Source organism: Scomber japonicus, chromosome 23, assembly GCF_027409825.1.
Source record: "Scomber japonicus isolate fScoJap1 chromosome 23, fScoJap1.pri, whole genome shotgun sequence".
NCBI classification, from domain to species: Eukaryota; Metazoa; Chordata; class Actinopteri; order Scombriformes; family Scombridae; genus Scomber; species Scomber japonicus.
The window spans coordinates 14666216-14680297 of NC_070600.1; the positions used below are offsets into that span (position 1 = coordinate 14666216).

The 14082-nt window shown below is 41.1% G+C and overlaps 1 protein-coding gene across 3 annotated transcripts in view; it reads right to left on the bottom strand.

Moving 5' to 3' along the window:
- Positions 1-1008: 1008 nt before the first annotated feature.
- Positions 1009-14082, bottom strand: part of plxna4 (plexin A4) — a 200823-nt gene continuing 187749 nt past the window's right edge. For all 3 annotated transcript variants that reach the window (XM_053313947.1, XM_053313945.1, XM_053313946.1), the window contains 5 exons: positions 13316-13506; positions 9796-9965; positions 5642-5854; positions 2847-2997; positions 1009-1879 (listed from right to left, as the gene is read on the bottom strand). In XM_053313947.1, the coding sequence (XP_053169922.1) occupies positions 1784-1879; positions 2847-2997; positions 5642-5854; positions 9796-9965; positions 13316-13506 (821 nt within the window). In that variant the 3' untranslated portion in view covers positions 1009-1783. The remainder of the gene's footprint in view (positions 1880-2846; positions 2998-5641; positions 5855-9795; positions 9966-13315; positions 13507-14082) is intronic.

A 14082-nucleotide genomic window follows, 5' to 3' on the forward strand; every position in this document is an offset into this window, starting at 1 on the left:
TAATACAGACAAGCGCGCCTCAACAGTTACACACTCAAGAGTTGGGGTTTTGCCGTATGCAACTAGCTACCATCTCCAACGCTTGTGCAAAACAGAAAAGAAAACTGGCTAGTCAGGAGCCGGACACAAGGGTGAACGGTGTGCCGAGAACTGGAGAAACCCGGGGCGATGGAAAGAGAAAGGAGGATCATATCACCTCGCCCACACAGCCTCTCACCTCGACACACTGAGGTCAGAAAAATCACACAGGTTTCTTAAAGTTCCAGACACAATAGTTTTTTTTTTGTCCAAGAAGTGGTTGTCTTTTACATATAGTCCATTTTTCTCATTTCCTCAGTGGCACTTTACAAATACATTTTTGACCGTTTTGAAAATTTCAAGCTCCTTTGGTTTTTGGCTGACCAACTAAGTCCATCTTGTTTGATTTCTCCACACAAAAGTCTTTAAATAAGAACATCCTGGGAAAGAAGTGCTACTCTCTCTCAACTGAGCCCCTTTAGGTAGCAGTCAGCCGTCTCTGGCTACACTGTACTGAATCGTTCCTCTTATTTTTAATGAGCAAGCAGTTTCTTACCCAGTTCATTTCAGTCAGCTCTTCCCTTTACCTCCTCCAGGGTTGGCGTAGATATCTGGGCAGTCAGGATCTTGGGCAGCTGCTGATTGTGTATGTATCTGTGCATGTGTGTGTGCTTTTGATAGACCATCGCCATGGCGACACAAGATTGGAAGTGGCAAGAGCCAGACAAAGACTGCTCCTGGTGTTGGATTAGCAGTCAAAACACTGTCGTCCAGAGTTCGTTGTGTGCTTCTTACAGAGGATCCAACTTAGGTCGGGGCCTCCAGGGTTTTGTCTAATAGTTTAATTTGCAGTAGCCACATAAGCCAGATGGAAGCAGAAATCATGAGCATTTTCTTTTAAGTAAATGTACGCTGGGCAGGAAAAATGTGCGAATGTTGCAAAGGGCTATAGGTTGGGGATGCTCTGGTTTGTAAAGTTTAAGTGTCAAGAGTCAAGTTTCAATAAAGGAAAAGTTCAGAGAAGCACTAATCCTTTCCTACCCCCCCATCAGTCTTTATCTTAAATACAACTCCAGCTACATTGAAAGAACATTCTAGGTTTGCCTGGACTCACCCCAAATTTCGCAGATATGTATGCTTTGCTCATAGGTACAGTGTAAACTTGGCAAACCAACCTTGCATTAATTTTCTTCAGAGGTGTTCATTTGGCTTGCAGTCATCATTTTTGATATTTCCTCTTGATTCCGTATATTGAATATAGAACTACAATAAACTGGACTCTAGAGATGGTTTTATTTTATCTATCCTATTTTGAAAAAAGTTCTCAACAAAATGGACTCCCAACATAATGGTTTTTAGTGTAAATTCTTGAAGGCAACATAAAAATGTTTTTTTCCCATCTTTTCTTCCATCAGGGGGACTGAAGTATGCCAATATGGCCAGCTTTCCAGCAATCACCCCTTGAAGCTCTCCCTGTGGTGAAGCTGAGGGATCCCCTGCATTGCACTGTGGGAGACGTCAACCTCAGCTCTGAACCACCCCTCAGATATTCAGGTAAACTAGTCTATGCAGCAGAGTGGATGAGGAAAACAAAAATATTTCTTGGGGGAAGAGGAAGCAGAAAAAAGGTCAAGGAAGAAGTTATCATCTTTGAAAGGCGGAGGGAGGAAGTCACATGATGAAAAAGATGGGGACAGGTCTTCGCTCAGGCACGGCTCGGTTTCTGACGGGGTCTCTTCCCAGTGCGCCCTGGGAAGTGCGGTCCTCAGCTCTCCAGACTCATGAAGGCCACCACCTGCTCCAGCTTGAAGGCCAGCCTCTGTTTCCTGGCTGCATCGTCCTGCTCCAGTGCACACACAATCTGCCAGCAGGACAGTAAAGTAAACACAGACACACAAAGACATTACTGGATGTACTAAGCATAACAGAAGTGCTATCAATTTCAGTTTGGATATGATTGTTACTAATGGAGGGTGATAACAGAATCGTGCAGTGTTTTTAAAAATTTTCATTTGTTTGCCTATTTCAATATTTCCTGTAGGCAATATCTACTATAATAAATTCAGCATTCTAATGACATGTTGTATCACTGCTGGGTGTACTGACAACTGCCAACACACAGATGCCAACCCTAAAAAAAGCTTTAGTGGTACTGAAACACACCCTTTTAGCGTCAAATAGGCACTCCATGTAGTCTTAAAAGGTGGCTCTGAGGTGGGTGTAGCTTCCTCCAGCAGCTGCTGACAGCTTGGATTCATAGGTGTTACCAAGGACACTCAAATTCTTCACTATATGGTTAAATATGCTACTTCCATGTCGCTCTGAAGCATCAGGGAAAAAGCATGTTGACATTTCTTGCCAAGCCAATGATTGTTGAAACATATATTTTGATTCTTTTTTCTGTCACTCTGTGATTGCCGGAATCCAAGCAGACTACAGCTGCCGTCCTTCGCCAAGGAGTAAGTTACAAACATTTGAGAGACACCTTTCATGCTGACAGAGGTTGGATATTTAAAGATTGTATTTTTCACTGGGGATGGGATGAACAATGAAAATAGTCCTTTTGCAAGTCACTGCAGTTCAACAAAGGGGCTGACCCAATAAAAGGGAAATCATGTTGAGCCTTACACAGCCAAAGAAGAGTATTCGAGACACTATGCATGCAGGAAAAATTAAATCAACCTCGACTGCATGGGTTTCTTTAGGGCATAATTAATCATATAATTCAAAGGACAGGTTCACAGTTTTTCAAGTCTTTCCTAAAACAATGGTTGTGTGAACAGATATTGTCTAGATGTGCACTGTATCTCAGCTAAAGTATTACATACCTCCTCAGTGTATTTGCCCACATAGGAGTAAATCTCACTGAGAGAGCTCATGGTATTGAACTCATTCATGTGCATCCGTGACTGTTCTGCCAAGTAGGCGTTCATGTCCTGGTCACTGATCGCTGGCATTTTATTAATGTCTGAGTAGTACCTATTGAAAAAGAGGGGGAGGTAAAACAAAGCAAACACTTGTTAGAAACATGTTTACTGCTGAGAACATTGTTAGAAAAACTGTAAATGATTTGGGAATACACCCAGTGCTGTGTTTTAATGTAGGCAGTGCCGCCTTTTCCTCAGAGCTTATTTACTCCTTGCAGTTCTTTGAAGATATTTAATGCATGTAGCAAAGAGACAACAAGTGGGTTGCATAGTAACATGACTGAAATGGAGTCATAGTAGACACTGACAAGCCTTGGATTTCAACCTTGAACACTGCAACACATACACTGCAATGAGGTAAAGGCAATCAGTCACTGTCAGTAGCAGCTGTGTTGCCCCCATCAACTATGTTAATTAAAGCAGGTTATTTACATATTAAAATCCTGTAGCTCCAGCCGCTCGAGGACAGGCCCGTGTTTGGCTGGATAATTCTTACTGTGCATGTGTATGTGAGAGACAGTATTTGTCAGGAAGCAACTCTTCAGAGCAAACTGAGCAAAGGAAAGGCAGGTGGGTGTTGCTCATAGCCTTTGCACAGAGGTCACACACACATCAACACCTGTTCAGTGCTGGAGGGCAGTTGCAGGGAGCTGCTAGTAGGGAATTGTTAGTGTAGAGACCAGGTGTGCTTGTTTACAGAAAAAAGTTTTTTTTTTAATATATTAAAAACAAACAAACAAAAAAACCCACAAATCTAAAATCCAGTGTTTTGATAAAGTGGTGTCCAACTTTTGTCTCTGAAAAAAAGAAACTGGTTTATGTGACGTGCTGTCACAATGCATCAAGTGTAGACAAGACAAGTAGATAGACAAGTTTGTTAGGGTATTTTAAAATACTCTTTTAAGACCTAGTACTGATATAGTATATTGATATAGTATATTGTGATAAATTATTAGCTATGTAATATATTTTGCTTTTAATTTAATCAAAAAGCCACAAAACATTAGACAAGCAAATGTACTGATCCATATGCAAACACATAATGTAAACAAATACTGTCATGACAGCCGTGATGCATTTGTCATTGTCTGTCAACATCGCACAAACTCGCTTCACTTCACAAATTACCCCAAATAAATATAACATCAACATTAGAAGTTAAAAGCTCTGGGATATCATGGCTCTGTCCAACTGCACCAACCCTAAATAAAAATATAACAAACTGCTGAATATGCACACCTGCAGATGTCAGCATTTCATGTGGTTATCTTTGTAGACTGCATTGTAAAAAATCATGGACTACATGTGCTTCGTCTCTACAGAGTAACAAAGAAAAAGTAACAAATATTTCCATTAGCCTGCTCACCAGGTAAGGATGTCCTATCTTTATAATTAAGCTGCAGCATGAAGGAGAGAGAGAAGGACACCTCTTCTGTGCCTCTACAGAGTTCACTTTGTATTCTTTCCCTTTCCGGTCTTGGTTCATAGCTGCTGCATTCTGCTTTTTAAATCCTCTCCCTGGCATGACCCTGACATTGGCATGCTTGGACAACAGAGTGAAGCAGCACTAGATCCACTCTTACTCAGTCATTACTATATTACTGAGGCTTTCCTAACTGAATAACACAGTTCCAATGGAGGGTGTTCACTCATGACACTGCAATGATACATTGCTAAAGCAGTAAAAAAATAAGGTTGGACATTTTGTCTTTTGTTTTCTTATTGTCAACAAATCTCCAAATTGACAAACCAACAATGAACTCATCCTACTTATAAGTATTTACCACTATCCAAATTAGACCTTCATTGTTGTTAAACTATTAAAACATATTAGGGAGCCAAAACATTGCACTGGGTGGCATGTTCCTTCACCCTGGGTGGCATGTTAAGGTAGTTTGTCTAGTAACAGTTTTATCATTTTCAGGAGAGAAGTTCTTTGAACAGCAGGCATCATTGCACATGCACAGAGATTTCATAACTGGTCTTTAGGAACAGTGTGTATTATCTGCTTAAACCCTGAAAATATTTTAAAGAGCGACTAAACATTCTGCTTATGCTGCCACCTACAGCAGTCGCTGCACGCTCTGCCCACATGAATAATTTTTATGCTTCGAGTACCTAAACATATCTCTGAATCAGAAAAGTACCATCACAATTTCCTTATACATGTGTATGGGAGACTTGAGACACACGCAGGACTAATGAATATGGTCCAGAGCCTGAAGCCTCTCATTTGGTTCCACCCATTCAAGCAGCACACATACATTTTTGTCCTCAGGCTCCCCTAGTGCTAAAGCTACCAACACATAAATACTCTGAACCGCTTCACAGTAACCCATCTTTTATTCAGAACCTTTTCGCCTCCCTTGCTGACAAATAAATTTAATAAAACTCTCATTTTAACAAATTACTGCCTGCTACTTTCAAAAAATCTCTCTCTTTTTTCCACACACTCTACTCCCTCCCAACACACTGACTTTTCTGGACTGTAGATCTCTTGCCTTGGGCACTCCCATCCATTCCCACTGTGTTATAATTTGGATTGTGTTTCATGGCCCATAGATTACTGTGCCACAATTGCATTGTGTGTGTTGAGATGAAATATGACTGAACCTGGTTTTCTTAAAGTTTTCACTCACATAAGAGCTCCATCCAGTGTTTGGTCTGTGCATGTGTACTTTTTATTGACAGCTCACCTCTCCACCCAGCTCTTATAGCTGGGGATGTCCTTGGCATAAAGCAGCTTGTTAGAGGGTGAGTCCTTCCCAAGGCGGTGTTCTGAGGTTGAGCAGGAGTCCATGAAGGTCTGGGCCACCACAGACAGACAGGCATCTGTGATGCTGCTCTTATGGATGTCAAACACAAACTGGGGATTCTTGATCACATTCACCCAAAAACGCAGAGGTAGGCTGCAGGAAAGTAGACAAAAAAGACAAAGTTAATACAAACATTGTGCTGTGTTAGGCTTCCTGTCATTAAAATGACTTTTGCACAAATTGTTCTTGTGTTTGCATGGCTATTTGAGCTTACTGTCACAGAACTGAACAGAGGGTGTTAAGTAAAACAACAGTATGTATCCGGTTGAACAGCTCTGAGATTAAGTCCCTAAAGCCATTTTTATATTTGCAACAGCCAGCCAGGCAATAGACATGAACATATTATGCACCAGAAGGGGGACGAGGATTCATTCACTTTGCACTGCTAGTACACGGGCCCTGCTGTTGCTGATGTGCTCTGTTTGATGTTTGTGCTCAATTCAATAAAGCCTTTATCTTTAAAACCAGGTGGTGGCTGGCTCTCATTTTTTCCAGCAGTGTCCAGGGGTCCTCACTGGGGGCCGCACAGTGACACAGTTCATATTGTCTTGTTTGTGCAAGAGGGTCCTATTTTGTGCCTTTCCAGAATAATAAAAATATACAAGTATGTTTACTTGCTAGGCTTGTTTCTGCCAAAATGAATAGATATAGGGCCAGCTTTATCGGTGTGCTGCAGTGAAAGGGCTCAGGTGGTATTAAGAAAGAGCTGAGTGCTACTTGGATCTCTATATCTTTACTGTTCTCTGGGCTATGTGCTTGTAGCTGATGCAGCAAAAATCAAACAGAAAAGACACTGCGGTCTAGCCTGCATTGGCATTTTTGTGTGGCACAATATCAAAGAATGAGGGGGGAAAAACAATAAAAAATGAAATGCAATCATTTAAATACCACCAGTGCTCCCCTACCATCCCACTAAGCATTTATCCTAGCACAACCACCCACAACCATAAAGCCATTCACATGTACAATCTAACAAAAGAGGATTTGGACTCAGACGAAGGAAAAACTCTGCATTATGACTTCAAAATTAATCTAAGCAAAGAATCTAGAGGGATTAGGTGCATGGATCAAAGGGATATTAACACCACTGCTGGGCTGCCTTTATTGTTGACAGTCTGCCCCAGCTGCCCTGTGCTTTGAGGTAGATGCTAAAACGATGAGGTTCTCCACATGATTTCGTGTGTTAAAAATGACCACCATAATAACATCTACATATCTATTGTGTTGAAACTGGGCACAATAGAAAAGCACCGAATTTTCTGCAGCTAACTCACGCTGAGTAGTTTCAGGAATCTGAAGGATGACCATGATCGGTCCTTTTGGTCAGGGATTAGGTTAAATATCAGCTGCCAAGATCAAGGACATCTCTTATCCTGGAGGAATTACGCTGGCAGACTCAGAAAAAGCCCTTTTATTAAAAGACTATTCCTCAGTCCATCGATTTAGTACTACAAAGTGCAGTCAATTCAAACTGATTGAATAAAAGTATGTGGTATAGTAAAAAAGCAGATTTACTCTCTATAATAAGTTAATATTAGACATTGTTACTACAATTGCTTTATTAATTTTACTCACCAGGGTTTAGTGCATTGCATGGCTCAGAATACACTTGTGCTCCAGGACTACTGATGAGGTTCTACAGTATATAAAATCACCTCTGCTAATCTTTCTTCAAGTAGAACCAGATTAATGACCAGAATTCACAAATGTATCTGTCAAACAGCAAACCACACATACTACTGAAAGCTCTGCTTACTATCTGGTAGGCGTGGTTTTAAATATTTTGAAAAAAGATTAACTCTCCGATGAAAATAATAAAACATGTCCTTCACTGGCATGTCTAACCACCTCTTGCAGTTTGCACTGATTGACACCTCTGGCACAGAGAGCCTGTGAACCTCTTAATCTGCAGTTGTGGGATGTTGTCTCACTCCTGCAGATGGGCCTGATGAAGTTGCTGGGCATTGCCAGGCAGAAGGTCACAGATGTTATGATCCAGGTCATCCAATTCAAGGCTTTACAACTCAGACAGGGAACTGACCAAGCCTGACCCCTTTCATGCAGCAAACTGAGTTTTGAAGTAGAAGCTTTATAAAGGTGACCTGGTTGGGCACTGTTCCAACTGTACCTCAGTGGGGAAATAGGCATGACCTTTCATGTGAATGGCAAGTTGCACTGCCTTACTGCAGAAGCTTTATGTCAGGGCAAAGGGCTTAAAACTATGCAAAACTTTCTGTAAATGACATGATGTATGACTTCAATGATTTCAGAAAATTGTGAAAAAAAAGTGATGCCATTTGCAACCTGAGTGGGATGGGATTATGGCACTACTGCAGATAGGTGCTTCTCTGCTTGCAGACAAGAGGGGTTTGTCTGCCAGTTTTGCTTAATAATTAAAATTCTCCCCATTTGCAGGCCAACACAACAAACATGCAATACACACACAACAAATACAGAAGAGCGAGGATGAGAGGAGACATTGACACACTGCTGCTAATCCAAATTAAACTTGCATGAAAATTCACAGGCATAGTTAACTTCAAAAATTCTTTCTTATACACACAGATAACTTGATGAAGTAGGGACATAGGCAGGTGTATAGTTAGTAATAATGCAGTCACTAAAGTGCTCTGCAGTGTTTTGACCTTGATTTGCATGGTTCAAAGAACATTTTCTGGGCTAGATTAAATCCTGGTTGCTATCTGTACAATATACTAACATGTTTAAATGTATATGGGATACTTTATCAGTATTCCCGGGCTACATCTGGGAATGTACAGTAGAGCTTTGATGATGGTGGGGAAGCCCTGAATGATAGGTGAGGGGAGCACTGATGTGTAGGGGCCCTGGGTTGAAGTTAATGGTGTGTATGATGACGATGGGCTTGGTAGGTTTAATGGGACAGGGGCCCTGCATGGGAGGGGCATTGGTATTATTATTTTCTACCATCAGACATAATAAAGGCTTTTGTTGCAGCCACGATTGCAGTCTTTTGACACGATTAAAGGTTATGGTAAGCATACACAGCCAGAGGAGTAAAGACACAGGCATATGCACATCCCACACAGAGAAGATATCTGTGGTGGCATCAGCAAAAACTGTTGTCTGCAATCTAAGTGGCTTTTTGTGAGGATGCGTTATGATAAATTGCTATTCATTCACATCCCTCTAGTGAGAGCCCATTCCATTAAAAATCTAATGTAAGAGCGACCCGTTGCGCTCTCAGAAAACACTTAACACACTCTGCAAATGGCCAAATAATACAGATGCTGAAAAGGACCAAAACTTGGACGGTAATGTAAATATTTCTCCCTTTTCCTAAGCCTCCCTCTTATCCGTTCCGTTCCTCCCAACATTTCTCTATTTGTCCCTTGATGCACATCAATTTTATCCACCCATCTCCGTGGTGCCTACTGGGCCTAGGGCTGAGTGATGCATGCTGGGATCTTGGCAAAGGCCAGGAGGCTAATGAGATATTAGTGTGCGTTTAACTCCCACTGAGTTCACTTCCTTTTCTTCACCTTTTTATTCCTCTCCTCACCGCATTCTGGTGCACTGTTGGTTATTTAACCCCTACCAACCTCTTAAGTTGGGCTCATAGAGGTCAGTGTGGTCTAAATTAATCAGCGGATATTAATTTAAAGGTGTTCTTCCGTCACCTGAGAGTGTACATTTGTCACTATGGAGATTTCCGGTGACAGGCATTTTTTGGCCCAGTTATCCATGATAATAGATGGAGAGTCTTGGCAGCCAATTGGATTAGCCCCTTGTGGTTGGCTTTAATGAAGATTACATGCCCCTGTGGTTAATGGATATTAGGAAGGGAAGAGGCGTGTGGTGAAGCTTGGCACTGACACAGGGCAATATCAGGGCAATGCCATGTGAAATGTGATAATATAAACAAGAAAAGGGCCACAAATTGTGCAAATGGCACAACACTGATGTAAAAATAATGCAGCAAATATTGATTTCAGTTTATAGTTTTTGTATTAGCAGTTATGTGGAGATTCAAGTTCAAAAACTACTCTACTCACCAGTTGCTCTTCCATGTGTGTCGAACATGTGGGTCATGGATGTTGTGTTTGTCGGCCTGCTCATCCAGGAAGTCGAACATATATTTGATGGCCAGTGGCAGGGCGCTGCCTCGATGGGCCGTGCTGAAGATGGTCTCAAACAGGTCATCCACAAACTTCTGTAACGTACCCTGCAGAGGAGGATGAGGAGAGACAGAAAAAAGATTACTCAAAGCAATTTTTCATTCACTCATAACTTGTATCTTAGAAACTGGTTGATACAGCCTGTAACACTGATACAAAGGACTTAAAGGAAACAGCGAAATAATAATAATGACTTGTATGGGATTACAAAAATCTTTGATAGTCTACAGTTTCAGTATGTTGAGCCAGTATCCATATTGAACAGCGAACACTGAACCAACGAATGAGATTGTCACCGTCTAATGGATTTTGCAACATACTGATACCTAACACTGACAGAAAGATTGGTATAAACTTGTGTGAGTATATTTGTTGTGCAGTGCCTGTCACTTTGTCCCCCAGCTACGATGTTTATATGTGTGACTTCTATCTGACAGACCTGGCCCGTAAATCTGCTTGCAGCTTTGATGGGGGAAATTGTTATTTCATAGCTGACTTTTAATAATATCTGGGAACAGGAGGCGCATCTCCTAAGCCTCTTTGTGCAGCAGGATTAGCTCCCACACTGCACCATTGACCCTAATTTGATTTAATGTTGGCGACTTTAAGGAGGAGGAGAAGAGAGGGGAGAGACAGAGAGTGAGAGAATCTAATCCTCTTGTAAAGAATGAGCTGATGGGATGCACGGGAAAAGGCGAGAGGCAAAGGATGGAAATGAAACGACAGAGGTTTCCTATCAGGAAAAGAGGCCATTGAGTGTGGCAGATGAGGTGTGTACAGGCACTGGCAAATAAAAATCCAATTTGGGTTGGAGTGGGTGACCGAATCACAGAGTCGAGAGAGGTAGGAGAGTGTGGGAGGAGAGAATCCTGTTAGTCTGACAATCACGACTATAATTCTTATGTGACCCTCATTCCCAGCAGCTTATCGTTTTCTATGAAGATAGAATCACATATCTCTATATCAAGCCCACGTGCCTTCCAAGTGACAGTCTGCATTATCTGGCAAGGGAATACCTTATGTTTTGCATGTGCATGTATATGTGTGCGTGGATACCAAAACCCCTGTGTACCTATAAGTGCTGAGGCTGTGACATTTTACGTCATCCTCTGTCTCAAAGGGGACTTCTGCATCAACACTGTCATCATAACAGGACTCTCTTGTTCCCTTGTGGAGCTGAAGCTATCAACACATCCCCCCACGACCATCTACCCTGTCATTAGACCGCACTCTAAACACAATGTGTCATCTGGATGTTTTGGTGCCATCTGCCTCCTCAATGAAATGAGAGGAAAGCAAACAATCAGAATGCTGGGATGGCGGCGAAATAGAAATAGAGAGTTGAAGAGGGGGACACGGCAAGGTGCAGATGAACACACACTCTTGAGTGTACAAGTGAGGGGAGAAAACGCAATCCTTCCCTGTGCCCCTCCACACACATGAACACACCCTGTACCCACACTCAGTCAGAGTGACACTGATGGAGCTAATATGAGAGACGTCAGTGGCGTTGCCAGGGAGAGGTATTTATTGGCAAGGTGAAAGCCAAACGCAGTCAATTACACTGCCTGTCTGCCCAGTCATTGCTCACCAAGAGAGATGGCCAGCCAAGATAAACTGGTTATTTCACAAAAACAATCCATCTGCAAAGATGATGTGCTGTCTGCAGTCAGAAGCCCCCTTTCCTGCACTCTGGAATGGGATAATGGCAGGGAAATAGAGCGGCTCACAGGGGCCGAGAGGTGACATGTGCTCATGTGTGTAGATGTGTGAAGAGCTTTACAGTTTGTGTCGTGTGTATGTGACAGCTGCTCCATCTTACCCCCAGCCTCTTATTCAACAGTTCCAGTCTGTTTATTTATTAGTTTCTTTCATATGTTGCTGTTTGTTTAAACAAAGTTATATGTGTCTTGTGTTTTTGTTGTCATTGTGAGTCTGATCACCTGATTTTGCTCATCTGCCTGCACATCTGTCCTGTGCTCTCTCAGGTATACACAGAGATAAATCTTAAGGTGGTTTGTCAAGCCAGTGATTTCTGTGCTTTAACCTTTGACAAAGGTCACATGAAGAAATAACTGATCATTAGTTTTTTTAGGATTACTAGTTACAGTATATTAGATGTGCAGATTAACTGCATGTCATGAATGATGACAAAGAGGCATCTTCAATATTAATATAACTGGAGGGATTAATTTAGGGTCACTATGTCACACACTCTTTAATAGACTTTGCTATTGCGTACTGAAAAAACTACAAGCACAACAAACCACTGATTTTGACTGTGACGGATTCTCCTGGACTAACGTGTTGACATGCATGCATGTTACCGTGGTTACCAAATGAACTGTATAATACTGTATATTGCTTATATAGATTGATTATTCTAAAATTTCTTCCTGAACAGTTCACAACCAGAAGATGGATTTAATAGTAAAAAATTAGTCAAATCTATGAAGACAAGACATTTTCAATTACTCTCGTTTGAACTGAACCAAATAGAATTGGTGTGAAAGCACTTTTAGACTATTGGTATTATGTATTTACATTTATATACACAGAATTGAGCTGATCTTCTCTATGTGAACTGCTAAACAAAGGCGGACAGTGGATCAAAAAACAAACAAATGTTTGCAAATCAATAAATTACAGCCTGAACGTTCTTAGATCCTCTCTGATGCCTCAGTCTGTGTCTGATAAAATGAATGTCTTGATGAAAAAAAAAAGAAGCAAAAAGGTGATTTAGTGTAGTGGATTGGTCATTTGCATTTAGCTGTTGGATCAAAGTCACATTTCCCTCCAAACCAAATTAACTCTTTTTTTCTTCTTCCTGGAGGTCATTATCGCAGGCACATTCAAAGAAACTCATTTTATAGCTGTTTCTATTTTTGTCTGATCTTTTTTTATTATTATTACAGAAACACCTTAACTTGTTTCATTGGTCTTTCTTCTTTACCCTTTTTGATATGCTGCTGTGTCAACACAACAGTAATGAAAAGTGAAAACAAACAAAAATATCTTTTTTCTCTTTTTGACCTAAGGGAATGGAATACATTTGAATAATCTTTTCAACTGAGATGACTTATCCAAAGTTATCATGAATATTCACATAAAGTTACTGAGTCATGGTAACACAGTTTGGAGGCTATAGTAACCTTTTAACCTTTAACCTGAACAACCGCCTCAAGAAAATTACAATTACTCACACTGTTAAAAATGCACTGTTGGGACAGTGAGCTAAACTTTTGCTTTAGTCTTGACCTGTTAAATCATATACCCTGCAAATGTTTCACGTGTAAATAAATAGTAAATTTAGCCTAAGGAAAACATTTAAGATGAACCAGTACCAGTAAGTAAATTAGTATTAAATGCAAGATCTTCCAAAACACAGATGACTCACTTTGGTAGCCAGAAGTCGTGTCAGGTAGATCTCTGAGACCATCTTGCTGCCGCGGTCGCCCTCCTTCTGGTCTCCGTGCTCATGGTTCTTAACCAGGTGCCAAACCTTGACGCCGCTCTCCAAGTCAGGAGTGATCATAGGAGTACGGGATCGCAGGCTGTCGGGGCTTCCGGTGTATTTAATCATGTTCTCTGTGAGGAACAACATGCATTAGTTCATGTAGCACTCATACAGAAAACCAGTCTTTCTTTTCTTATAGTGTCATTTGTACTTCCTTTAGTTTATAATGTCTTACTAGGATGTATAATCTGAGAGAAAGCCTGTAAAACTGTACACTGAAAACAACTCAAAGAAAGCTAACAAAGCAAAAATCACACTGAGGCATTACAAATACCAAAACAAATAACATAAAGCACTTAAATTGAAGTCTGAGGCAAGGAAAGCTTTAACCTGCATGTCACAGCTGCAGAACACAGTTTTTTTGGCTTGTGGCTACCAATTTACAGGTCTTGGAGATTAGATATGAAACTTTTAGAAAGTGTGCATGGTTAATTTTTCATGGCTACTTCTCCCAGGGACAAGACATGGCATTGCTGGCTGACATAAAATCGAATAGGTGTCGGACCGGATGAAATATGTATGGCCCACCCAATGGCTGGAGTGGCGATGACATTTCCAAACACATGGCTCAATGAATGTTTACACAGTGTGAAAAAAATTGATCAGTGGGTGCGGTTTGAAGTGAAAAAAGAGTGTTTTTCACAGTG